General features: G+C 45.5%; 1 protein-coding gene across 2 annotated transcripts in view; it reads left to right on the top strand.

The window, feature by feature from the left end:
• The window catches only part of VPS13C (vacuolar protein sorting 13 homolog C), a 2,773,485-nt gene that overhangs the window by 1,684,666 nt on the left and 1,062,289 nt on the right, over positions 1 to 26,530 (top strand). For both annotated transcript variants that reach the window (XM_078680824.1, XM_078680823.1), the window contains exons 59-60: positions 16,080 to 16,469; positions 17,170 to 17,274. In XM_078680824.1, coding sequence (XP_078536950.1) covers positions 16,080 to 16,469; positions 17,170 to 17,274 — 495 coding nt within the window. The remainder of the gene's footprint in view (positions 1 to 16,079; positions 16,470 to 17,169; positions 17,275 to 26,530) is intronic.

Genomic DNA, 26,530 nt, shown 5'->3' with positions numbered 1-26,530 from the left:
ACTGCAGGAGGAAGTTACGGCCCTCTTGGCCAAGGGGGCCATCGTGCGCATTCCTGGGCCAGAAGTAGGGTGTGGTTGCTACTCACACTACTTTCTGGTACCCAAGAAGGGCAAAGGGGGCCTACGCCCTATCTTGGATCTACGGAACGTCAACGGCTTCCTCCGAAAGGAGAAGTTCAAGATGCTGACACTGGCTCAGGTCTTAGCTGCCCTGGACCCAGGAGACTGGATGGTAGCGTTGGACTTGCAGGACGCTTATTTCCACATCCCCGTCCTGCCGGCCCACGGGCGCTACCTGCGGTTCACGGTTGGCCGCGAGCACTTTCAATTTACCGTGCTCCCCTTCGGCCTTACCAGCGACCCACGGGTGTTCACAAAGGTGATGGCGGTGGTCGCAGCTCATCTGCGCAGGTTAGGGGTTTTAGTCTTCCCCTACCTCGACGACTGGTTGTTGAAGGCGGGCTCGCCCCAGACAGTCGTCAGCCACCTCCAGACTACGGTAGATCTCCTGCACCAGCTGGGGTTCTCCATCAATGTGCCAAAGTCACACCTGTGCCCCTCTCAGAAGCTCCTCTTCATCGGAGCGGTTCTAGACTCGGCGCGGTTTCGGGTTTGTCTGCCCGAACAGCGGGTCCGGGATATTCAGGCTCTGATTCCCATCTTTCAGCCTTTATCCCGGGTCTCGGTCAGGTTGACGCTGCGGCTTCTGGGGCTGATGGCCTCCTGCATCCTTCTGGTGCATCACAGCAGGTGGCGGATGCGGGCTCTGCAGTGGGACCTGAAGTTTCAGTGGGCCCAGCATCAGGGCAACCTGTCCGACCACGTCCTGATCTCGGAGGGCACTGCGAGACAGCTGCAGTGGTGGCTCACGGACCGCGATTGGGTCAGCGGCAGATCCCTCTCCCTTCCCCAACCGGAGCACGTAGTTGTGACGGACGCGTCCCTCCAGGGCTGGGGAGGCCACATGGGAGAGGCGGAGATCAGAGGCCTCTGGTCTCCGGCGGAGGCCCGGCTCCACATCAACCTGTTGGAACTACGGGCGATTCGTCTAGCACTGAAGCATTCCTCCCCTCTGTCCGGGGGAGTGTAGTGCAGGTGTTCACGGGCAACACCACCGCCATGTGGTACTGCAACAAACAGGGTGGGGTTGTGGACCCTTTGCCAGGAGGCTCTGCGCCTTTGGCAATGGCTGGAACGCCAGGGCGTGACCCTGGTGGCTCAACACCTGGCAGGTTCTCTGAACGCCAGGGCGGACGAGCTCAGCCGTCGGTGCCTGATGGATCACGAATGGCGTCTGAACTTGGACGTGGCGCAAGGCCTCTTTCAGCAATGGGGAGAGCCTTGGTTAGATCTATTCGCCACCGAAGAGAACGCGCAATGTCATCAGTTCTGCGCGTTGGAATTTCCAAGGCGGCACTCGCTCGGAGACGCTTTTCGTCGTGAGTGGAGTTGCGGTCTGTTGTACGCCTTTCCGCCTACACCACTTCTGCCTAGAGTGCTGAAGAAGATCAAGCGCGACCGGGCCCAAGTCATCCTTGTGGCTCCGGACTGGGCGAGAAGGTACTGGTATCCAGAGCTACTCAGTATGTCAGTCGATCCCCCAGTTCATCTGCCTCTTCAGGAGGACCTTCTGTCGCAGCAGCAGGGGACCGTCCTCCACCCGAACCTGTCCAGTCTCCACCTCCATGCTTGGAGATTGAGCGGCGACAGTTGAGGCCATTTGACTTGCCTCCTGAAGTCTGTAACGTCATTCTGGCAGCCAGGCGTCCCTCCACAAAGTCGGTATACGCCTGCAGGTGGAACAGATTTGTGGCATGGTGCACAGCAAAGGCTATGGATCCTCTTGCTGCCCCTCTTTCTGAGGTTCTTCTCTTTCTTCTTTCTCTTGCCCAGCAGGGCTCTGCTCTGGGCACTATCAAGGGCTACCTTTCTGGCCTTTCAGCCTTTCTCAGGCTGCCTGATCAACCTTCTTTGTTCAAGTCCCCTATCGTAAATTTATTTCTTAAGGGCATCACACACACACGTTTCCTCCTGTTCCATTTGTGATGCCTCAGTGGGACTTGAACCTGGTTCTTACGTTTCTGATGTGCGCTCCCTTTTAGCCACTTCACAACTGTCCTCTTCGCCTTCTGACTTTGAAGACTGCTTTCCTGGTTGCCATCACCTCTGCCAGGAGAGTGAGTGAGCTCCAGGCCCTTTCTTGTACTCCACCTTTCCTTTCTGTCCATCCGGACAAAGTGGTGCTGCATACCAAACCTTCTTTCCTGCCCAAGGTTGTCACGGCCTTCCACATCGGGCAGTCTATCACCTTGCGAACCTTCTTCCCGCCACCGCATCCCTCTAAAGAGGAAGAGTGGCTCCACCGTCGGGACCCAAAACGTGCGCTCTCATTTTATTTGGATCGCACACGCCAGTTCCGGGTGGATGACCAACTCTTTGTTGGTTACGTGGGCGCTAAGAAGGGAAAAGCGGTGCACAAGAGGACCATCTCCCGGTGGATCATCTTGTGTATCCAGGCATGCTACTCCTTGGCTAGGAAGAAGCCCCCTTTTGGATTGCGGGCTCATTCTACCCGAGCCACGACGACTACCACTGCTCTGGGCAGGGGTGTACCCTTACAAGACATCTGTCAGGCAGCTACGTGGGCATCGCTGCACACGTTTGCAAGACACTACTGCCTGGACAGCCAAGTCCGGAGGGATGGCTTCTTTGGCTGTTCCGTCCTCCAGGACTTTCTGGTGTGATTATTGGTTCGCAGACCCACCACCGGGGTTGGTATTGCTGGGGTATCTATTCTAAGGTAAGGAATCTAATACTAACGTGTCTCTTTCAGATGCACAAGTTACTACTCGTGTAACGATATATCTGTAAGAGACATTAGTTAGTATTAGATTCCTTACCGACCCACCCATCCTCCCCGTTCTGCGAACCAATATCTAGGGTTAGGGTTGTCCCCTTTCAGGGCCCTAGTTTCAATGGTGTTGGTTTTTAACCTTGGCTCTGCGTTTCTGGCGCGGAAAAGCTGTGTCTAAGAACTGACGTCAGCACACGGAGGCGGCGTCTAAGTACTCCGACGATGTCATCACGGCGCCCACGACGCCGACGACGGACGCGGAGCCGCAGACGACGCCTACCGACGCGCAAGGGTACTGCCACGCAAAAGTTTCCGGATCCAGTCTGACGCCTGGGGATATTCTAAGGTAAGGAATCTAATACTAACTAATGTCTCTTACAGATATATCGTTACACAAGTAGTAACTTGTGCTTCTGGGTAAAAATTCCTTCAAAATCAGGCTCATGCTGCAATAACTCCCAGTGGCGTGTGCTGATATTTTTTATTTTCTGTGAAATCGTAGAGAATTTTGAGACAAACACATGTCTTTCAATTGTTTTCTTTTTGGTTTGTTTTAGTAAATTATCTCTGTCACATGCCATGACACGACATTTTGCTTTTTCCAGAACCTCGATTGGCTAACCTCTTTCCACATATTTATGATGTTGCAAGTTCAGATGTTTCTCCAAATACTCCGGTTTGGAGCAGATTCTTTTTATTCTCATGTATTGAGAGAATGGTAGGTTCTGGTTCAAATTCTGCAGATGAAAACTTTGAAATAACAAAGAATTGTTTACATCAGTTGGTTTTCGAAAAACTTCTGTTTGGATTACTTCTTCTTCTATGCTGATTGCCACATCCAAAAAGGATATCTCTTGTGCGCTGATGGTGTGTGTGAATTTAATTTGATCTACACAGTCATTTAGTAACTCGATTTTACTTTCCAATTTCTCGCGACTTCCTGACCATAAAACAAAGATATTATCAATAAACCTTCGGTAGACTAGTGAGTGTTCTTGCCAATCTTTATCACTGTAAATAAAATCAGATTCAAACTTTGCCATTAAAGCATTTGCGTATGCTGGGGCCCCAGCGAACCCCATAGACGTACCATTTTGTTGAAGAAAAAACTTTGAATCCCACTGAAAGTAACCGTGGTATAAACAGAAATTTAAAAGTTCCAAGATGAAAACCTTTTCTGCTCTGATGGCAGGTTGGCTCAACAAAGCCCATTCCACAGCTTCCAGACCTAATTGGGGGGGTATAGATGTGTACAAAGATTTTACATCTATTGTACAAAGCCATGTGTTCTCATTTAGTGTGATTTCTTTCAGTTTTAGTAGAAAATCGTTTGTGTCTTTAACGTACGAAGGCCATTGCTGGACAAATGGTTGCAAAAACTTGTTAATGTATTGACCGAGTGGTTCAAAGATTGTGTCACATCCGGTCACAATTGGTCTCATTGGAGGATTGTGCAGGTCCTTATGAACTTTTGGAAGCATATAGAGGCGCGGTCTCCAAGGGTGTTGAACTGATAAAAATTGTTTGGTGGCCATTGTGATGTAACCTAGGTCATGGGCCTGATCCAAAATAATTTTTAAGGTTAGTTCTATTTCTTCCATCGGATCTTTTTCCAAAGGTAAGTATGTTAATTCATCAAAAACGTGTTCATCCACTTTCTGATGGTAAAAATCATTATCCATGATTATGATGGCTCCTCCCTTATTTGCTTTTTGTATCCCTATTTTATCGTTTTCCTGCAGACCTTTGAATGTGTTCCTGTCATGAATAGAAAGATTCTTTTTGCATGATTTCCGCATATTTAATTTATCTAAGTCGTTTCTGACTGACTTCTCAAATGCATCCAGAATTTTATGTGATACAGGTGACTGAAATCTTGATTTGGGTCTGAATTCTAAAAACTCAGCTTGTTCTTTCTCTTGCTGTTTGGAAACTACGTTGGCAAAAAAATGCTTCAGTTTCAAAACTCTCATGAATTTGAACAGGGCTACTTCACATTCCAGAATGTTTGTGTCATATGTGGGGACAAAGCCTAGGCCTTTGTTGAGAACTCTTTGTTCATCCGATGATAAATCTGTTTTTGAAATGTTGATCACTAAGTTTGTTTTCTCCTTCTACTAGTTCTCCTGGTTTTGTTTGAGGTTTTGTTACAGATTTTGATTTTCCCGGTGGCTGAGTGAGATCCCCGGCCGTGGACAAAAAATGTTGGGTAGCTCTAGAGCTAGATTCTTTCTCTCCAAGTTCTCCCTGTGTTTGTTCACCTGAGATCTGGGCCTGTGCTGTTGGTCTACTTGCACTTGAGTCACTATCCGATACTAGACTTTCTTCAGATGTGGTTGGTGCTTTCTTTTTTGTTGGAAAAACTCTTCTTTGGGTGTACACCTCCGCCCAAGTATAGACTTAGTTTAGCTTGTAATCAAGCGTATCCCATTTAAATCTTCTTAGTTTGCCTTCTTGTAATTCCTTTGAATATTTATCCAATCGTATATTGATATCATTGAGAGCTTTGTCCCAATCACCTTTGTCCATACGACTCTCCAAGTTCTGTTTGATTTCATCCATCTCGTTGGTTAAATCATGAATTACTCTGGCTAACTCCTCTATTAACAATAAAATCAGATCTAGAGAGCATTTATTCAAAATAGAGTGCCATTTCTCCATAAACTCCTTGTTCATATGGATCTGTACAACATTGGTTTTATTGACATTCGCAACCCTCGTGGAATTCTCTTCACTCTGTGGTACTGTACCTGGGGTGATGTGTGGAGTTTTTGATTTACTTCTCTTTTTGCTAAAAATTCTAGTTGTTTCAGCTGTTGTATAATTGTGCTGCCTTGTACATCGGAAGTATTAATTTCTTGGATTAGCGAATAAATATCTGATGTTTGTTCTGAAGTGTAAGCTAAAACATTAGCCCTGTTATCTGTAATGCTTGAAATTTGTTCAAACGCCATTTTATTGGGTGCTTTACTCCTGTGGACAATATAATACAATAATCTGCTCTGAGTGGAGAAGCACTCCTCTATTTAACTCTTTTTTAATCGTCAATTTGACTTTCCAAAGCGTGCTACGGAGGTGGCACGTTTGTCCTCAACCGTGCCTTTCTGTTTAAGCACCTATCTCGAGTGGGGGTTCCCCTCGACCTCTGTGCACTGTAGCTGGTGTGGTTCTAAACTAGAACAACACTGTTTTCACAACTCTATATATCTCTATGTTGTCAACTTTTTTAATTCTTATCACCAACAATTTTAAACACAAAACTACATTGAACCTTTACACGTTGGTTTTCTTAGTGTCATAACCAATCTTTTGGACAAGTTTATTCATTCAATAAACATTTTTAACAAAATATTATAATCTTTTGAAAACATTTTCATAAATTCACAAATGATTCCCGAATGATGCCCGATGCATTTCGAGCCCTGATAGGCTCTTCCTCAGGGGCCTGAAACTGAACAATATACTTCGATTTTAGTAATCATTGTTACAACGTTGAATGAACTTCCTCAAGTAACAAAGCACCACATTAGTTAACATTAATGTCTCATGGTGATAAGAATTAAAAAAGTTGACAACATAGAGATTACCAATTAGAGAATCGCAAATTGAGAATGCAATTGTAAGGTTGCAAGGGTGCCAAAAGGACACCCTGTTGCAACCCTGAAATATGCATGTGTGCACATTTTGCGCACATACATGCGCATGTATGTGCGACATATGGCACTTCTAAAAAATCAAAAAGTTCTTTTTTTTAAAAAGAAAATCGCAAATTACCACCAACTTGAAGTTGGTGGTAATTTGCAATTCCTTAAGGCCAATTATCACATTTCTGGTGCTTCCAGAATTGCATTTAAGGAATTGTAATTTTAATTCCTTAATTACATTCACAAAATAGAGAATTGCAAATTTTGCAAATCTCTTTTGCGATGGCCTTTTGGGATGATACATCCCAAAAGGCTTTTTCCAATTCGCAAATGGGCCGATTCTGAGAGTCTGCCCATTTGCAAATGGGAAAGAGGCTTGATACATATGGGTAGTTTAAAGTAAGTTACAACTGTTTTCTCATAAATCTTTTGAATACGTATTTGGTGACTGTCATATTTTCCATATGTATGATTTGCGACTTGATTCCATATGCACACAGAAATATGAGAAAACCTATTTCTTTTGGGCCCTGGCACTGGATAGTAATCTATTTTGGCATGTCTTTTGTTATTGGTTTGAAACCAGGTGTTCATCTGGGGACATGAAGGCAAAAGTATATGCTTTTAAATTAGGACAGATAAAACCTCTTGTTGAAAGGAAATTTGAGTTTGCTGATTGATTTTAATGAAGGTTTTTATTGGTTCAGAGGAAGTAGGTCATTAAGTGCCAGATGTGCAAAGCTGTTTCGCAATTGCAGACTCTGCAATTCGCAAACTCACATGGTTTGGGACCTCAAAATCCCTTTCAGATCTATATGTCGGAAAAGCCTTTGGGTTTAAGTGACTGATTGTGAATTTGATTTATGATAGGAAATGAACGGAGCATCTCCTAAATGTGATTCAGCATGTGATTTATCAATAGCTAGCTTCTGCAAGTATGGTCCCCACCCATTGATAAATTACTGACTCCTCAAAGGAGACGTTGAGTTATATGCAAAGAGAACTGTGTCCCCGTCAGAAACAAACTACTTTGTGAATGGTGTCATGTGTCCTTGGTTTGTGTATGTATCGGTCCAAAGTCTGCCCAAACAAGATTTTTTAAAATCTTTTTAAAAAGCAGTACTGGTTCCTTCAAGCAACATGAGCTCTTTATAAACAAAAAAAGGTTTTCTGTTACTGCTCCTTGCAGGTCACCATCCCTGAGTTTGTAGCTTATGACGTGGTGTCACCAAAAGTGACAAACCTAATTAATGTTTGAGTTGGCCATTCTTTGATGCCCTGCCACTGGAGAATTTATGAAGAGAATGCTCATTAGAACATTAGTTTTTTACTCTGTTTATTTTTTCCCCATATACATAGCTATGTTTGTGCCAACATTAAAAGTAGGATATCTGATAAAGACATCTAGCCACAGATTCCTTACTTTAGAATCCTCCCCCAGGTGCGAGACTAGAGCCTGAAATGTTTTCCACAGCACTTCCCCGTGTCGGAAGAGGGTGCAGCTTGACTTCGTATTGTATCGCCATCTTCACATGATGTGACATCGATGGAGTCCATATAACCCCCTTACCAACGCACTGACATCAGTTCCTTCCTCTCCGTGCTTGCACTGTGGATCAGTAGCAGTTAGAAGGCCATTTTATGGTCCACCTCCACACTTTGTGTGAGAAACAATGTGATTTTTGCGATGCTTGGGGTTTAAACCCTGTGGATCCTGTGACAGACAGATGTCAGTCACAAATCCTCACAACATCAGTTTGTGGTGCCTGGGAGACCACCATGACCACGAGTGTGGTTCCTATCAGCGCCTTTGGCCAAAGGCATTGAAAGAGCATTGAATGAAACTTCTGACGGCGCGGCTACCTGAGGAACCGCTTCATTGTCCGTCCTCGTCAAAGTCCTGGAGCCATCTCCGTCGAGGGTCGAAATGTATGTTAGTTTCTGATGCTGTCTCCCAACCTTCAGTTGCAAAGCTTTCCCTAAAGTCCATAAATATCCTGGAGCCGGGATGACTCTATGCGTGAATATTAAGTTTCCCTGCCTAATTCTTTGGGCCTCAATTCCACTCTGGCATGCTTTCTCACCCCAATGAGGTGAGAGGTGCCAGAACTGGATCCTCGCCAGCGGGTTCACAGTCAGGCCCTCTGTGTCCGTTATCAGATTCAAGACGGTGACAGTGTCAGTGCACAGCCCTTCTGCTATGTGTCCGGGTTAGGCCCATGTAGCAACGCTGCACATTTTCTTACATTGTCCTCTTTTCTGCACAATAACAATATTGTTGTGACCTTTTGCACATATTTGCATGCTTGAGAATGTTCGATTCGTTTCTCTGAAACTACTTTTGATTACACACCTGAGTTCATGCAACATCATCACAATGCCTTGAAAACCGAGTACAAGGCTCTTACGCTTGATGTACATGTGTTCTATCTTCATCCACGGGGCGACAGGGCTATTTACAAATCCATAACAATACTAATCTGTGTGTACATCGCAAGGATGCTTTTTATTATAAATAAAGGAGCATTTCCCGGGGTTAGCAGAGGAGGCACTTCAGCTAACACTGAGGGTCCCTGTATGCAGCGACTTTGCAGAACAGCTGCCTGACATTTCCGTGAGGGGTGTCCAATTTATGACCAAGACGGGGTCCTACATTCTCTCCCGCCAGGTAATGGTGATGGATCATCCCATGAGGGGCTTTTTGGGTCTACACCTACTTACACTCTACACATAGACCGAGTAGGGATTGCATATTAGGAGTACACCTGATTACTACCTTGTTTTATATGCCTGCATATATACACTGTCTTAGCACCATGGTGGAACTGTAACTGCTATTTACTCTTTTGGTGCTTGCAATCACTTTCATCTGCTTCTGTCTAATGATTATCGCAGCATATGTATTTTATACAAGAATAACATTGGTTCAATAATTATATTGAAAATGTCCCATTCTGTATTCTCTGTATACCTCTCTGAGAACAAGAGTGCACGAGTGGAAGGGTTCTGCTCTGTTACCATGATACATGAGGGGTCAGGGTTGTCATGCTCAGTGGTTGCCAGAAACTCTCACTCCCTGTTCAGGTTAGGGGTCTTATGGTGGCACTGTGAGCTAACTGGTCTCTAGGCCAACATATCCTGCGGGGCTGCTTGGAATCAGTGTAGGCACCTCCCAAACATGTGTTGTCCGCAAACGTGCACGCCCTACAGATTAGTGGGAACTACACAACACTTAGGGGTATCCACCTTTGGCGTCCGATCAGCCCATGATGTCTGTGGCACCCATCAACACCACACCAAGTACTCCTACCGACTTCTGTTCTGTCTTATAGCCATTGCTATTTGATTGACTCTTCCACCCCTTCCTGTAGACATGGTTGGTTTGTACATGTCCCTTGGTCATGATTGTTTCTTTTCCTGTGATTATGTCATGTTATTATTGGTCTCTAGGGAGATGTGTCTCTCCTTTGATTCAACTATGAAGGGTATGTAAATAATACTCTTGACTCTTTGGAGTTGTTTTAATACTTTGTGTTATTACTAAAGATTTTTTCTTTCTGAAGCTTACTTCCCGCAAATGATGTACCTGTTCTTCTCTCTAAAGGTATTCCTACTCGTTGCCATGAGGGGACTAGAGATTCGCCTCATAGTTTCTACTTTTTGCAGCTGGCTTTCATTCTTTTCTTATTGGATTGTTGCTCTTTGAGGGGACAATGGTTTTCATTATTTACCTAACTCTAGCTGTTGTAGTTAGGTTTGCACTGTGTGAAGTGTGGTCCCTAGGTGGCATATACATATTGATAGTTATTTTATAGATCGCTAGGAATCTTTTATTATGGACTCCTTTCAAGGGATTTTTTCTACATCATCTGTAGATGGGTCTCTACCCATATTCTAAGGTCACATACTAACCTTGGGTTTTGTTAAGCTTCAAGGTTTCTTTATATCTTATTCAACTTTATACTCTATTGTTTGCTGATGATATCTCTGATAATTTCCATCATGCTGATGTTTTGAATGGCTATTGCTTTCCAATGTTGTATGATGGCCTCTATGGTGTCCCCATACTATTATGTCTGCATTGTCTGGCTGATTATTCAGCTTTACTTTATTTCTATGTGTTATATTTACTCTTGTCTATACATAGGTAGTTATTTATTTTACCCCTATATCAGTGTATTTCTTGGAGATATCCGAGCTAATCCACTAGTTGCTATTGTTGGGATTGGTGGCTTAGTGGACTACGCTTCCACTGTAGGGGCCTGTGTTTTCCCTTTTGGTCACAGTTTCATATCTCAGCAATTCAGCCTTTCATCATTTTGAAGACGATACCATGAGTACCTTTTAGCTAGGTGCAAAAAGAACAATTGATGGACAGAATGCAGAACAATGTCATACATCACCCCAGTACAGAGGTCTGGGCCTAAATCCATCGATTGTTTGCTCACCATGCCATTCCAGCTTTGACACAGCCATATACAATTCAGTCTTTACCCTGCACCCAATGGGAACAGTGCAGCCTGAACTGCCAGGCCAGGTCCTCCCTGGACTGGAACCAAGCATCCTAGGACTGGTTTCAGTTTAGTTAGATAGCATTACACATCTGTTATTCAGCACCAGGATACCTTTGCGGTGAATGTGTGCTTTACGAATGCACATGTTACGTGTGATGTCTTCAATTTTTTTATTTTTTTATAGAGCTTTTGTTATCTTTTCCAATGGGTGATGGACCTCTCTTGCTGTTACAGTGCAGGTCTTGGTTTGGGTTAAACTCTATATAGCACAGTGGTTTTCTTCCGTGGCATGCTGTTTGAGTCTGGATATGTGCGACAATAGCTTTATATTATGGAGTTATTTAGCAAATTCTCCTAATATCATGGGTAACATTCTTCCCATGCCTTCTATGTCTTTATGACCTTTCTTACTGCGGTCCCTTCTGCAGTGTTTAAGCATTGAGCATATATGGATTCAGATCCCCTTAAGGATGCAAGTAGTTTTTTGTTCATCTTGTTGGTTGGCTTCATCACAGTTCCCATGCTAACATGGATAACTTTATTCCCATGATTTTAAATGTCTTGTAACTTTACATATATGTGGTTCTTCCACAGGTTTTTTTAAATTGTTAAGTATGCTATTGGTCCCCTACATTATTATGGAGCTCCGGTCTTTTTGTCAGATTCTAAACTGGTTTAGACTTTTACTGGTCTCAATTCTCAGACCCTTCTCCGGGGATGGTATGCTTTGTGGTTTTTTTTTTTTTTTTTTAAACCTTTATTAGCATCAAAAGGATATACAAGTATAGGCCTACAACCAAATCGGCCGGCATCAATATGTAAAGCGGTCAAAGGTTCCAAGGCAAACAGTACAGATTCAATCAACAAGAGGCAGAGGCAAAACAATCATAAAAAGGGGAGAAAACACCGAGGAACCAGACGGCCAAAAAACAGGAGTAAAAAAGGTTAATTTTATAATATGGGGATGAGGAGTACGATAGGCTCACTTTCAATATAGAGGTGTCCGAATTCCCAAAACCATCCTCAGCGACAATAAGGGGGGCATGGGGACGTAATACAGGAGAGGCAACACAATACACACCGGGAGACAGGGACATTTTAGACATAATCTACACGTGTTCATTATCATCTGCACATGCCACCACCTGAACCACAGCCGAGCCAGGACAGAGGGATCGGACAGACATTACATCAAAACTAACCCGTCATAGTGACCTCTAGGAAAAAAAGGGGGGGGGGTGAGGAAAAGGAGAGAGAGGGGAAAAGGAGGGGGAGGGGAGGAGGGCAAAGCGGAAAAACAAGAAAAAGAAATGAAACACAAAAACGAAAGAAAGAAGACCACGCCGAAACAGGCGTCCCGTGGCGAGAGTACAGGAGAGAACAGGAGCATCCGTAACAAGGAGGGTACAGCAGTCGAGACGAAAAGTAACCAACCCAGAAGAGGAGGATCGACGAAGCCACACACCCCACCCCAAACATACCACGGGATGCAAGGACAGACGCGGCATTACTATAAAGAGACACAAAAGGGCCATAGAACCATAAAACAAACAACAAATAGAACCCATCCCACCCTGCACCCCTGTAGAAGGCTATGGCCTACCCTTCAGACAGTGTGCCTGTCTCCCTAAACCAGAACCCGAAATATAGCAAGAGAGAAAGAGAGAAGAACGAGACAAAAAGAAACAGAAACATAAAGAAAGAAAACAGGAGGGAGGAGCATAAGAACAGAAATCAATACGGCCGGCCGCAGCCCTCCGCCCAACCAGACAATCGCAGCAAAAACAGACCAGGACGACACCATTTCAAGCGCCATAAAACTTACAGAGGAGAGGACCGCACACGTCGCAATGGGTACAAACAATCGCGCCACGAAGTCGTACCGCTATAATCCCCAGGAGTCGCGCATATCACCCCCAGCCCTTCCGAACAACAAATCCCACCCACCACATGACAATGTAAAGTGAGCTACTCAATACAAAACCAGCACACAATCGAACAAAATTTTTTCTGCCATGTAGACAAGGGGGGTCAATCGATACGCAAGTGAGCAAAAGTCCGAGTAGAGAGTTTATAAGCATCAGCAATCGCAGCACGGGTGATGAAGAGCAGGAGATCAGTCCCGCCGTTCGGGAAAGCGAGGAGTTCTCTGTAATAGACAAATGCGAGGCCATCGGTGCAGGCGCAGGCGGCAGTCCACCAATATTTCCAGGCATCCCAGCCGAACAGGGCCGCTGCACAATGTCCAAGTCCCCGGGGTCCGAACCTCGAAAAGCAGGGAGTTCCAAAGTCACCGGCACACAAAATGATCGGCGATCTGCGGCGGCAACACTTGCAGCAGTCGAGGGGGGCGAGGCAATGGAGTCTCTGACACAAGAGGGAGGCAAGAAGAAACGGCTGCTCGAAATGGCGGCAAATCGTGGCGGGCTCCCGGGAACATCGGGGGCCAGGAATGCGCGCAGGGATCGCAGAGCTTCCAGGATATCTCTGAGTGTAAGCTCCGGCTCACCATACCAGACCCCCGCTCCATCAGGCAACCCAAGCCCGCCGCCACGAGGCGATACAAGTTCCAGATGGTCGGCCGCCATTTCGCGAAGGCAGCCCAGTCGCCACCCTCCGCGACTCTCAAAAACAGTTCAAAAATGTAGGACTGTACAGAACTCCGGGGGGCTCCCAGCAATGGCAGCCTTGGTGCAGAAAGGATGTCTGCCCAATGCGGGTCTCCGCCTACTCCAGCACCGGCGCCCCAAACAAGCAGAGTCCGGGGCGAAGAGGTCCAGGGCCGCCGGACACAGCAGCGGCGGGGGGGACCCCCTCACAGAATCAGTCCCCGGTGAATCGCCCCCACATCAGCCTCGCGGCCACCAGGGCAGGCCCGGATCAGGATCGCCGGGATGTTCGCACAACGGCTCTCATCATTGGTTCACTCTCTCGACCGGGGCCGACAGTCGTCGGATCCCACAGGCTAGGTCCCGGTCTAGGGTTCACGGAGGCCCCGGTCTTGCGGAGGACACAACTTCGGAACCGCTGCACGTCGAAACCTCCGGGCCAAACGGTAAGTACAAGTGAGGTGTTCCGTCTCCAATTCTCCGATAATGTGTCGTCTCCGGACAGGATATGATACAGGATATACGATCAGGCCGGAGGGCTGCGGGAGCCGAGCTAAAAGGCGACCATCACGCTCGCGAGCTAGGCTCCTCCCCCTGGTATGCTTTGTTATTTGTTGCTAAACTAATCTGTGGCTAGATGTTTCTATCAGTTGAACACGTTAATTAATTTCGGTAACGCTTTATCTGGTAGAGACAGGATCTAGCCATAGATTCCTATCACCTCTCCCATCTTCCTCGCTCTGCGAACGGAGTCCTCGTTGGTCTTTATAATTAGATTAGGAGATTGCACATAATGAACTAAGAACTCAATGTTTATTTGAGACTGAGTCCTTTTTCATCTCAATGTTTTAGTTAAGATATCCACATGCTGAATTAAATTCAGTGCCTTTTTGACATACAGGTGTCTTTCATTTTAGCACACTGTTTCCACTGTCAGTTTCTACGTGTGACCACGTTTTCAGTGAGAAATATTGTAACGGAAGAAACTGACTTCAGCCCATCAGCAATGGGATTATAGGGACTCCGTCCATGTTACATCATGTGATGATGTCGATAAGGAGTCATGTGGCGTCCTTTCCCGATGCATTGACGTGCTGTATGAAAAAAATTCAGAATCCAGTCTCGCGCCTGGGGGAGGATTTCAAAGTAAGGATTCAGCGGCTATATCCTGTCTCCACTAGATAATGCGTTACTGAAGGTAAGTAACTTGTTCTTTAGGAATATCATTAGAATGTTAATGTTTATATTCAAGGTGGATTTTACATCTCTAGTCATATGTATTCTTAAGTTTTTTTGTTTTGTCACTTTTCATTTTGTGCCATTTGATATTCCTCCATCTAAATTGTCAAGCACTGATTTGGAACCTTATAGTATGCATTAGAGTTATTAATCTTTGTTAATGTTTGATTCTAGTGTAATCTATGTTTCCTCTGCAAATTCTTTGTGTTAACCCACTTCCCTTCAGAGCCCTTAAATTCTACCAGTCCCTATGTTGCTGGATGCATTTGGGAACCTGTTGGTTGAACCGAACAGTGCAATCTATGGAGAGTGGCATAATCATGTCCTGTCAGTGTAGCACAGTCTCGTGCAGCATCATCAGACATAAGCAGAGTCTCCTCACTACTTTTTTTTTTTTTAAACAAATGTTATTGATTTTGAAACATTTGTACAGGCACATCGAATGATGCAACCTGCATTCGGTTACACACAGGCAAGTAACAAGGGCATCATTGCATTTGAGATAAGCATAATAACACAGTTACATACAAATTCCCAATCTCCCTATCCACTAAGTAGGAATCTTGTATACAGGAATAATCATATAGCATGCAGATCGTCAACATCATATACCCTAATAAAGTCCTAGGCTTCTAACACTTATGAATACCCATGCCATCCACCAGGCGCACCACACAAAATCAGCAATTGATCTACAGACTGGGATTACTAAAGGTTAGTTCCCCCAATGTAACTACAATAATGCTCAGGTAGACCAAACCGTGACAGGTGCAGGGGGATGGCTCATGTTCAGTGCCTAGGTCCGCCTTGTCATATAGTGTCCCAGGGTGAGGTATCTAATCCAGCTCATCAGGAGCGTCAGCCGTGGGTTGCTCATCGTTCTCATGATCCGGGATCTTTAGGAGCACCACCAAAGTTTCCCATGCCCTCACTGCTTCCAATGCTTTCCCATTCCCCGCTCGTTTTGCTAACTGCAGTCGAACTATAACTTCACACTCTGACCCTTTGAGCACAATAACAGCACTATGGGTTCCCACCCTCTGTCTGGGTAATTTCCAATCAATGAATCTGTAGATACAGTGTTTGCTTCAGAAGCTTAACAAACAATGGTTACTTTTTCTTCTGATTTTAGTCAACCAAGAATGCAGAAATTATTTACTGGTTTCTAGTGCCTTTCATGTGCAAGTCCACAAACATTCTGTATTTTTGTTTATTGTAGGGAACAGCAGAAGCTCTTGAACTGGCGGAAGGAAGCGCTTCAGATGTTTACCATTCGAGACTCAACAAAGAAATTATGGAACTTGTCTTGGTGAAATATCAAGGCAAAAATTGGAATGGTCATTTCAGAGTCCATGATGGACTTCCTGAATTCTTCCTTGTTTGCTTCACATCGACCTCCACTGACATGATGACGGTGGACATATCTGTGCATGCCAGGCGAGCTGGCAGTCGTATGATTCTGTCTGTCTTCAGTCCCTACTGGATCATTAACAAGACTTCACGTGTTCTCCAGTATCGTGCAGAAGATATGCATGTGAAACATCCAGCCGATTACAGAGATGTAATCTTATTCTCCTTTAAGAAAAAGAATATTTTTACCAAAAACAAGGTATGTTTGTGTGAGAGACAGATCCTTTGTGTGTCTTCCAGAGAAGGTACTAAAACCTGCTGTTATATCCCTCTTTATCTTTGTGGTACTTGGTATTTGGTATTTCTGACTGGGTTCCTGTTCAGAGCTCGGTTATATTTTCATAACGTTTCTATTTTTACTGAATTGAATTTTCCTGTTGATGAATGAAGGTCATTGGGCAGTGTTGAGCCTTCTGTGATAAGGGTCCTGCACAGGAGGTACATTCAAAGTTAAGTTTCAACATTGGATATGGGATTGCTTTGGTAATTGCACAAGTATATATATATATATATATATATATATATATATATATATATATATATATATATATATATATATATATATATATATATATATATATATATATATATATATATATATATATATATACACACATACACACCAAGGAAATGGAGTTTACCTCTGACAATGGCCTCTAGTTGTGTCCTTTTCAATCCTAAAAAAGGCTACCCTTTAATTTAAAAAATTGCTATACTTTATGACAATTGTGGTAAGATATCATATTGCAAGAGATGGCTATATCACAGACCCCTTCTTGTTAATCTTAGTTATTTTTTTGTTGAATACTAAGTGGTACTTGCAATCTTTGAATAAGTCGAGTTGTCCTGGAGCATATCATCTAAATGCTAATGTTACATACCTCATTATTTGTCTCTAGGTACAGTTATCAATTTCTACAAGTTCTTGGTCAAATGGTTTTTCTTTGGATACAGTTGGAAGTTATGGATGTGTGAAGTGTCCTGCCACCACCATGGAATATCTGGTAAGAAATGTTCTATATGGGAAATTTCTCTTAATGTTCTTATGTTAACATCTCATAGGCGTGGGATGTTTAGTTGAATGTCAAATATTTGTAAACAAACTCAAGGCAGGCCCCTAGACAACTCAGCTAAAAGTATTGACCTACATGCAATATGTAATATATTATCTGATTTAATGTAATTAAAATCTCAAACGTTTGTTGTATGAAGGCAGGTTGTTCAATAATATTTTGCCTAACCGATGTTTGACTGCAAGTATCCCTTCTTCTGAAGGGTAACTGGAGTGAATTTAAATACATCTTTGGAAGGTAATGGGGTGGTGTGTGTGTGTGTGTGTGTGTGTGTGTGTGTGTGTGTGTGTGTGTGTGTGTGTGTGTGTGTGTGTGTGTGTGTGTCAGTTATTAGTTGGGATGATAGTTAATTGGAGATATAAACCCTTAAAATGTGATTTTAGCGTCAAAAAGTGGAAGTGCCAACCGCAGACAAATGGTTGCACTAGACCAAAGTAAGAGTTAAGGGTGACTGTGGTCGATTGCTGGCCGTATGCAAGGGCTGGGTCATACTGGTCAGGGGTTATATTCTTAGGAACAGTTCTGGACGTCTATGGGTTGTCGATGGTTTTTTAGTGTTGAAGGCAGCAGACGGAAGCTGAAGCAGAGCTGAACAGCGACGGGTTGCAGGAGGCTGGGTTCCTGATGCGGTTGTCAATGAAGGTGTGAAAAGATCAGGGTTTGTAGCACGCTGGAAACCTGAAGGTCTTCAGAGTCTATCGAGTTCACTCTGACATGTATTTAATGACCCCAGGAACTTAGGGATATCACCTGGAGATCTGGACTCAGTCCAAAAGAAGTGACCAGCAAGATCCAGGACAGGTCCAGTTAGAACTGGTCAGTTGGGCTCTTCGGAAAGGTGGGCTTTATGCAGCTATTGTATCTCTGTAGCTTAACAGGGTGTCAGCTAACTGGCTCAGCTATTGGGGGTCTACTCCGAGGTCACAAAAGCAGGTGCAGTCCTTTTTCTGTCTTCCATGGGTCCAAAGGTGTTCTGAAGGGGGGGTGGTAATTGAGAGTCCCAGATTTTTCCCCAGTGCCAGCCTGCGGATAGGTGAAACCTTTGGCCACTCCCTGATAATGAGGTTAGCATTTCCAGGGGTGACCCTACTCACTTTTGCAGCACTTCATGTGTATTTTACTGTAAACTATCCCCCAATGCCCTTCTCTTCCTAAGACAAGCATGGCAGAACCCTTTTCCCCTGTTCAAAGCTCTCAGTGCACACCCAGAGGCATAGCTATGATAGGGGGAAGACCCATCCTTTTGGTCAGTCAAACAATGGTTATCGGGTAGCCCTTCTTCCGCTGGGATTCATCCCTGGCTGTCTACAGGACAATAAAGTGGACAGGCCCAGGTGTAAGCTACATCTGCCAGTGACAGTGTAATTAAATATGTTCCTGTTCATAGGTCAGGCGGCCATCCTGTCGGAGATAATCATCTCCCTGCACCCAAGCCCTTTGCCCACTGTCTCGGAGCAAGACACATTTTACCACAAGGGAACCATCAACAGTCAGCTGACACTGAGCACTGGCAGAAAGGCACAGTTGGTTCAAGCAAACAAATTATAACTTTCTAAAATTGGCATTTACAAAACTGCAATCTGAAATCCACTTATTAAGTTGGATTTTAAATTACCAATAAAACGATGTCATCAGGGATGTCTTCAGTGATGTTACTGAACACTTCATCAGTGATATAATATGTGAGGTTCTAAGCAGTGCATTGCAGGGAGCGTACGTTATAGTTAGCTAAGGTATCTATAACTGCTGAATTTCTAAGGTTTTGTGTGTGTAAATTATTAACTTAACATTAACATTTGTGTAACCTTTGTTTTTTTAGTGAATTTCAAAAAATTTTCAGGCATAAATTGTACTATAATTGAACCCATAAGTTCAATTTAGTAATCTACATTTTCAGAAGTTTATCAATACATTTTATTCACACATTTTTTAAAATATATTTTAAAACAAAAACAAAAAAAATGAAGATTATCATAAATACTTTGTTCGGTAAAACATACCATCAAAATATACAAAAATACAAAACAAATGATTTACAATTAAAATTTCAATAAAACCAATTTAAAAAGAAGCAATAAGAAGCATCAATCACATATATCTGATAGCGATTTCTAGCTGCATAGTCCATACTTTTGAATTTCCCAGGCGTGAGGCTGGATCGGGAAACTTTGGCTGAGCGATACCCCTTGCGCGCAATATCAGGTGGCTCCATTCGGCTCTGCGTGACGTCGTTGGCGTCTGCAGCATCAGTTATGTCGCAGTGCTTATATAGGTGCCACCCAGGTGCGCGGACGTCGGTTCATTTCTTTCCGCGCCGGTCGGGGATGAGCTGCCCCTCTGCTGCTTTTTGGGAGGTTTTTGCTCAATGTTTTTTGGAATCCAACTTCGTGTGCGAGGGATGTCTTTGAGGAAAACAGGTTTCAAGCCGTGCAGGACTTGTTCCCACATGATGTCGATCACTGATCCTCACCGCGTATGTCTGTGGTTTCTCGAGCACAACCTCGATACGAAGTCGTGCTCAGACTGTCAGTCGATGGCTCTGAAGACTTTAAGGGAGCGGGCGATGAAGTTACTCGTGGCCCAGCAGTAGACACCGTCAAGCGAGACACCGAGGATGCCACGGTCCCGATCGAAGAAGAGGAGGTTGCGGGTTCGCTCACGGAGCCCTAAGTCTTCTTTCTCCCATTCTAGGTCCTTGGGACACTCAGGGAAGAGGCGTAAGAAGAAGTCCAAGCGGACTTCGTCTTCAACTCAGCTGGCATCCAACGTTGAGAGAAATTGTGATCACCGACTCTCTAGGCATGGTTCGTCTCCCACCCTTTCTGGGAGCCGGAGCGACTCCCGGTCAGATACGAGGCCATGCACCACGTATTTGAGCTGAACAATCCTGCTGGTGAACCCTCAGGCCTCGCGGAGTCGGAAGGGGCCCCATTGGGTTATACGCTGTCGGCTCCGACCACAACGCCAATAGGGCCCCAGGGATCCAATCCAAGATCCGGTTCAGCACCCGTTGTGCCAATGCGTCGAACCCGAAGTCGGTGCCTGCGACGCAGCCGAGGCCCATTGGTGGCGCAAGCACCATCTTCATCTCTGACCACACGGAGCTGGCGTCGACAGCGCCCATGGGCTCTATGTTGTTCCCTGAACACTTTGAGGATGTGCTAGGCTCATGAGATGAATGGGAGGGGTCTTGGGACCCTCTAGAAAACCAGGAATTCTCTGATGAAAGTTTGGACTGGTATGGGGAACTTAGGGAGGCCAGTAGACTGGATACTTCTCCAGACACTGGCATGCTCTCTCCTCCAACAGTGACTATGGAGGAGGGAGCATCCTATGTCATGGTGAGAAAGAAGGCAGCTGAGGTCCTGGGACTAGAGCTGCCCTCAGTGCAGGTCAGGACTGATCTCCTGACCGAGGTGCTTTAACCAGGCGCTTCCACTTCAGAACCCCTTTTGCCCTTTAATTAGGCACTTACGGATGTCCTTCCAGGTACATGGTCCAAACGCAGCACAGCGGCTCCAGTAAATAGGACGATTGCACGCCGCCATCGCCCAACTCCGGGCGACCCAAAATTCCTCAGCCAACACCCCACCCTAGAGTTTGCTAGTGCAGGCCTCTATATCCCAAGGCGCGTTCCCTTCTGCCCCTCCGGATAGGGAATCCAAGAGGCTGCATTCATTTGGGAAGAAATTGTTTTCTTTTTCCAGCCTGGCAATGCGGACAGTAAATACTGCATTCTTATTGGGCCGTTTCTCCCATTCCCTTTGGGAGACAGTAGCACAAGTGCTACCACAAGTCCCGGAGGAGGCCCGGCCTGTGCTCTCCCAAGCTGTCAAAGATGGGAGGGACGCAGCAAATTTCACCATACGGTGTGACCTAGATACGACCAATTCGCTAGGTAGATCAATTGCAACGACGGTGGCCTTGATGAGGTGCCACAACCTGGCTCTGTACTACTGGCTTCTCTGGTAATGTCCAAGCCAATTTGATGGACATGCCCTTCGATGGAACACGCCTTTTTGGGGAGAAGGTAGACTCGGCCCGATCAGGTTCAAGGACTCTCAGGCTACGGCCAGTTCCATGGGCCTCTCCTCTGCTCCTCTTCGCCAGTCTTCCTTTTGCCCCTTTCGTTGCAATGGAAGGTGTCTCCAGCCGTGTCCGCCATATCCAAGCTACTGTCCTGCACAGACTGTCCAAGCCATGGTTGGACGAGGATGCAGAGCCTTCCCATCTTGGAATGGAGGCCAGAAGTCATCAGCCACATTACCGCCAGCAGCCGCAGCCTCCAAGCAATCCTAGGCTTATTGTGCAGGACCACACTACTCCAGAGAATTTGTCATCATCTCCCAACTGGAGATCCATAACATCGGACAAGTGGGTCTTGCAGGTAATCCAGGATGGCTATTCCCTTCCTTTTCTTTCTTTTCCTCCTATTTTGCCAAATCAGGAACGGCTGATGGAGGATCATTTAAAGTTGCTCCAAGAGGAAGTTATGGCTCTCTTGGCCAAGGGAGCTATAGAAATGGTCCCAGTTTTAGATGTAGGAAGTAGCTGAAATTCCCGCTACTTTCTGATTCCGAAGAAGAACAAGGACTACGGCTCATTTTAGATCTTCTGATCAGTAATCTCTTTCTCGAAAAGGAGAAATTCAAAATGCTCACTCTGGCTCAGGTCTTGTCTGCCCCAGACCAATAAGATTAGATAGTAGCGTTGGACCTGTAGGGCGTGTATTTTCATATTCCCATGCTGCCAGGCCACAGGCGTTTCCTGCGGTTCAAGGTAGTCTGCCAACACTTTCAGTTTAAGGTGCTCCCCTTCGAGCTTACCAGTTCCCCTCAGGTGTTCACCAAGGAGATGGCAGTAGTAGCATCTGCACAGGTTAGGAGTGTCAGTCTTTCCCTACCTCGACGACTGGCTGTTGAAGGCATCCTCGCCCCAGGCTGTCGTCTCCCACCTTCAGACTATGACGAACATCCTGCATTTGCTAGGGTTCTCTATAAACGTGCCGAAGTCACACCTGACTCCTTCCCAGATGCTCCCTTTCATTGGAGCTGTTCTGGCAGTTTCTGGCTTATCGTCCCGAGCAGCTAGTTCCGCATATTCAGGCTATGATTCCAATATTATAGACTCTATCCTGGATTTTGGTGAGACTGACTGAGGCTGTTGGGCCTCATGGTCTCCTGCATCCTGTTCGTAAGACACGCCAGATGGTGTATGCGGGCTCTGCAGTGGGACTTGAAGTTCCAATAGGCACAGCATCTGGGAAATCTCACCAACGTGGTTCAGATCTCGAAAGGAACTGCGAAGGATCTGCAGTGGGGGTTAACAAACCGCGACTGGGTCAATGGCAGACTGCTCTCCCTTCCATAACCAGATCTCACAGTCGTGACAGATGTGTCACTTCTGGGATGGCTTGCCACCTGGGAGAGGTGGAGATCAGAGGACACTGGTCTCTGGCGGATACGGGGCTCCACATAAATTTGTTGGAGCTCCGAGCGATTTGGTTGGCATGGAAAGCATTTCTTCCCTCTGTCAAGGGAAAGTTGTTGCAGGTGTTCACAGACAACCCCACTGCCCTGTGGTACTGCAACAAGCAGGGCGGGGTGGGTTTGTGGAACCTTTGTTGAGAGGCCCTGCGTCTCTGGACATGGCTGGAACAGCATGGCATAACCCTGGTTGTTCAACACCTGGCAGGTTCTCAGAACTCCAGAGCGGACAAACTCAGCTGTCGATCCCTAGCGGATCATGATTGGCATCTCCAGTCAGAGGTAGCGCACGGTCTCTTTCAGCAGTGGGGAGAACCTTGGTTAGATATGTTCGCCTCCGAAGAGAGCGCGCAGTGTAGTAGTACTGCACGCTCGAGTTTCCAAGGTGACTATCACTCAGCAGCAAGGGGAGCTCAGGCCTGTTGTACGCAATTCTGCCCATACCACTCCTGCCCAAGGTTCTGAAGAAGATCAGGGGCGGCCGGGCTCAAGTCATTCTTGTTGCTCCAGATTGGGCAAGGAAAGTCTGGTATCCAGAGCTTCTGAGAATGAGTATCGATCCTCCGATCGGGCTGCCCCTTCGGGAGGATCTTCTGTTGCAGCAGCAGGGGAGGGTTCTCTACCCGAACCTGTCAACTCTGCACCTCCATGCGTGGAGATTGAGCAGCGACAGTTCATATCTTTTGACCTTCCTCCTGAAGTCTGTAATGTAATTCTGGCAGCCAGGCCACTAAGACGGTATATGCCAGCTGTTGGCAGAGATTTGTATTATACTGTACAGAAAGGTCTATTGACCCTCTTTCTGCTCCTCTTTCTACTGCCCTTTTATTCATTCTAACCCTTGTCCAGCAGGGCTCTGCTTTTTTGCAGCTGTCAGACCAGCCCTCTCTCAGTAAGTCTCCTATTGTAAATAGATTTTTAAAAGGTCTGGCTTACTTATTTCCACCCACACCCTTTGTTATGTCACAGTGGGACCTTGATTTGGTCCTTACCTATTTGATATGCACTCCCTTTGAGCATTTGCAAAATTGTCCCCTCTGGCTGTTGACCATCAAAGTAGCTTTCTTGGTGGCGATTACATCTGCCCGCAGGGTGAGTGAGTTGTAGGCATTCTCTTGCTTTTCTCCCTATCTGATGTCCTTTCCAGAGAAGGTGGTGTTTGCACCAGGGCATCCTATTTGCTGAAGGTTGTGACCCTATTCCATCTGGGTCAGTCTATCACTTTACCTGCCTTCTTTGCTCCCCCGCATCCCTCAAAGAAGAAAAGAGTCTCCACCGACTGGACCCAAAAAGAGTGTTGTTGTTCTGCCTTGACCGCACAAAAGAGTTCTGGGTGGATGACCAACTCTTTGTGGGGTATGTGAGAGCAAAGAAGGGAAGGGCAGTGCAGAAAAGGACCATCTCTCGCTGGGTCGTTCTCTGCATCAAGATCTGTTATGCCTTGGCAAAAAATCAGCCCCCTGAGGGATTAAGAACCCATTCCACTAAGGGAAAGGCTGCAACTACAGCCTTTGCTTGGGGTGTCCCAATCCGAGACATCTGGCTTCTCTGCACACATTCGCAAAATGTTACTGCCTTGATGGACAGGTGCGCAGGGATGGACATTTTGCCCATTCTGTCCTGCAAGACTCCTTGGTCTAGGATGTGAGTCAGCAACCCACCTTCTGGATTGTATGGCTCGGCTATCTGATTCAAAGGTAAAGAATCTGCAGCTAGAAGTCTATCAGATAAAAAAGTTATTCACCTTCAGTAACGCATTATCTGATAGAGACTCTATCTAGCTGAGGATTCTTTACAGCCCCACCCATGCCTCCCCGCTTTGTGGACTAATATTGTAGGGTTAGGGTTACTCCCCTTTTAGGGCCCACGTTTTCCACATGACTACATCAGTTACTTCATGGCTCTGTGCTTCTAGCGTGCAAAAACGAAAAGTACTGACGTCCGTGCACCGGGGTGGTGCCCATATAGGCACCGTGACGTCCTAACCGATAACGAAGACTTCACGCGGAGCTGATTGGAGCCACCCAACGTTGCGCGCCAGGGGTATTGCTCAGCAAAGGTTTCCCAATCTAGCCTGATGTCTGGGAAATTCAAAGGTAAGGAATCTGCAGCTAGATAGAGTCTCTACCAGATAATGGGTTACCGAAGGTAAGTAACTTGTTCTTATCAGAGTACTTTCTGGATTCGTTTGAAATCCAAGCAAAATAGGAAAATTAAGCTAAAAAAAATACCATCAGCTGTATCTCCTCTAATCCCTAAGACATAGCTATTTGTTTCAGCTGAGAATTTGAGTCTCATGTGGACGCCACATTAAAGAGTTTTATCTCAGAAACTTCTCACGCTTATACCAGACATTAAGAAGGAATCAGCTGACTGAGAACACAATCGGTTCCGACGTATCTGTTCTCAGTAATCGCTGAGACCACTGATACTTTGTGACCCCCAAATTCAGACAAATTGTTCAAAGCCACTTATGACGGAGGTCCCGGTAACTGGGACATGCGATGGAAATGTGATCTAGTGGCTCCGAATCCAATTCACAGACTGGACATACTCTAGAAGCCTGATTTTTATTCCAGATACTGCTGAACACTCTCAGAGGCAAGCAGTCATACCTGAATCTCAGATAAAGACTTTTTGCAAGAGGAGGGTTAACATAATCGAGGAGATGCTCAAATGATGGTGGTGGTTTGAACTCATGGAACCTCTCAGTCGAATGACCCAAACTATCCCTCTTAAATTGTAGTTCATCTATATGATACCAGTATGCAACTTTCAGGGGTCTTACCATCTGCCTTATCAAATTTGTTCAGGGGTTTCCCAAAATTATAATCTCTTCAGCTTCTTATACCAGCTATAAATAAATCTTAACCAGGGAACTCTTAGAGCATGATCCTGCCATTTAGATCACCTAAGCAGTCTCTATAATCGTGCAATTCTGGTATCAACCATATGCGTACTCCGAATAGAAGTGGTTTCAGCTGCACAATATTGGAAACGCAGTTAATGCCTAGATCATAGTGAAGTGGAATGAGAGGTGTGCTAGTTGGCACTGTCACCAAAGCCCTAATAATATTGTGTACTGTTACTGCAAGCTTGTGTGTATCATTGTATCCCCAAATGTCCGCACTGAATAGCACAGCACTCAAGCCTTAGCACAATAGGCCTCTAGGGCTGGAGAAATTGATCCAGTGCATGTGGCTTTGTAAAATAGTTTTTGATCAAAGTGAGAGAATAAGTCTGCTTTTGCCTATCTGATGGTTCCACTTGAATTTATCAGACAGTGTAACCCCCTGATAATCAAAGCTAAAAACCCTACCAAGTTTTTCAGTACCAGCTTTGATGTTACTGTGTCTAGAGGTTCCTGCACCAAAGACCATATATTTGGAGTTAGAGCAATTCAGCTCTAGATCCCTTGACTCACAAGAAGCCATTAATTTGTCCAGCAAATTTTGGAGACCTATAGGTGTTTAAGATATAAGCAGTGAATCATCCGCAAAAAGGAAAATCAGGATTTTGTCTGCGTTCAAAGATGGAGAATCGTTAACACATTGTTTTAGGACGACCTCAACTACATCATTTAAATATAGGGTGAACATAGTGTGAGGGAGTACACACCCTTGTCGCATGTCTCGTAGTATTGGGATGTAATTGGTTAGTTCACCCTTTTCTCCCCATCTGACCCGGGCATAATTTATTTT

This window comes from Lissotriton helveticus, chromosome 3_1 (assembly GCF_964261635.1).
Source record: "Lissotriton helveticus chromosome 3_1, aLisHel1.1, whole genome shotgun sequence".
Lineage (NCBI taxonomy): Eukaryota > Metazoa > Chordata > Amphibia > Caudata > Salamandridae > Lissotriton > Lissotriton helveticus.
The sequence above is the reverse complement of the archived record's forward strand: the minus strand, read 5'-3'. Positions and strand labels throughout refer to the sequence as shown.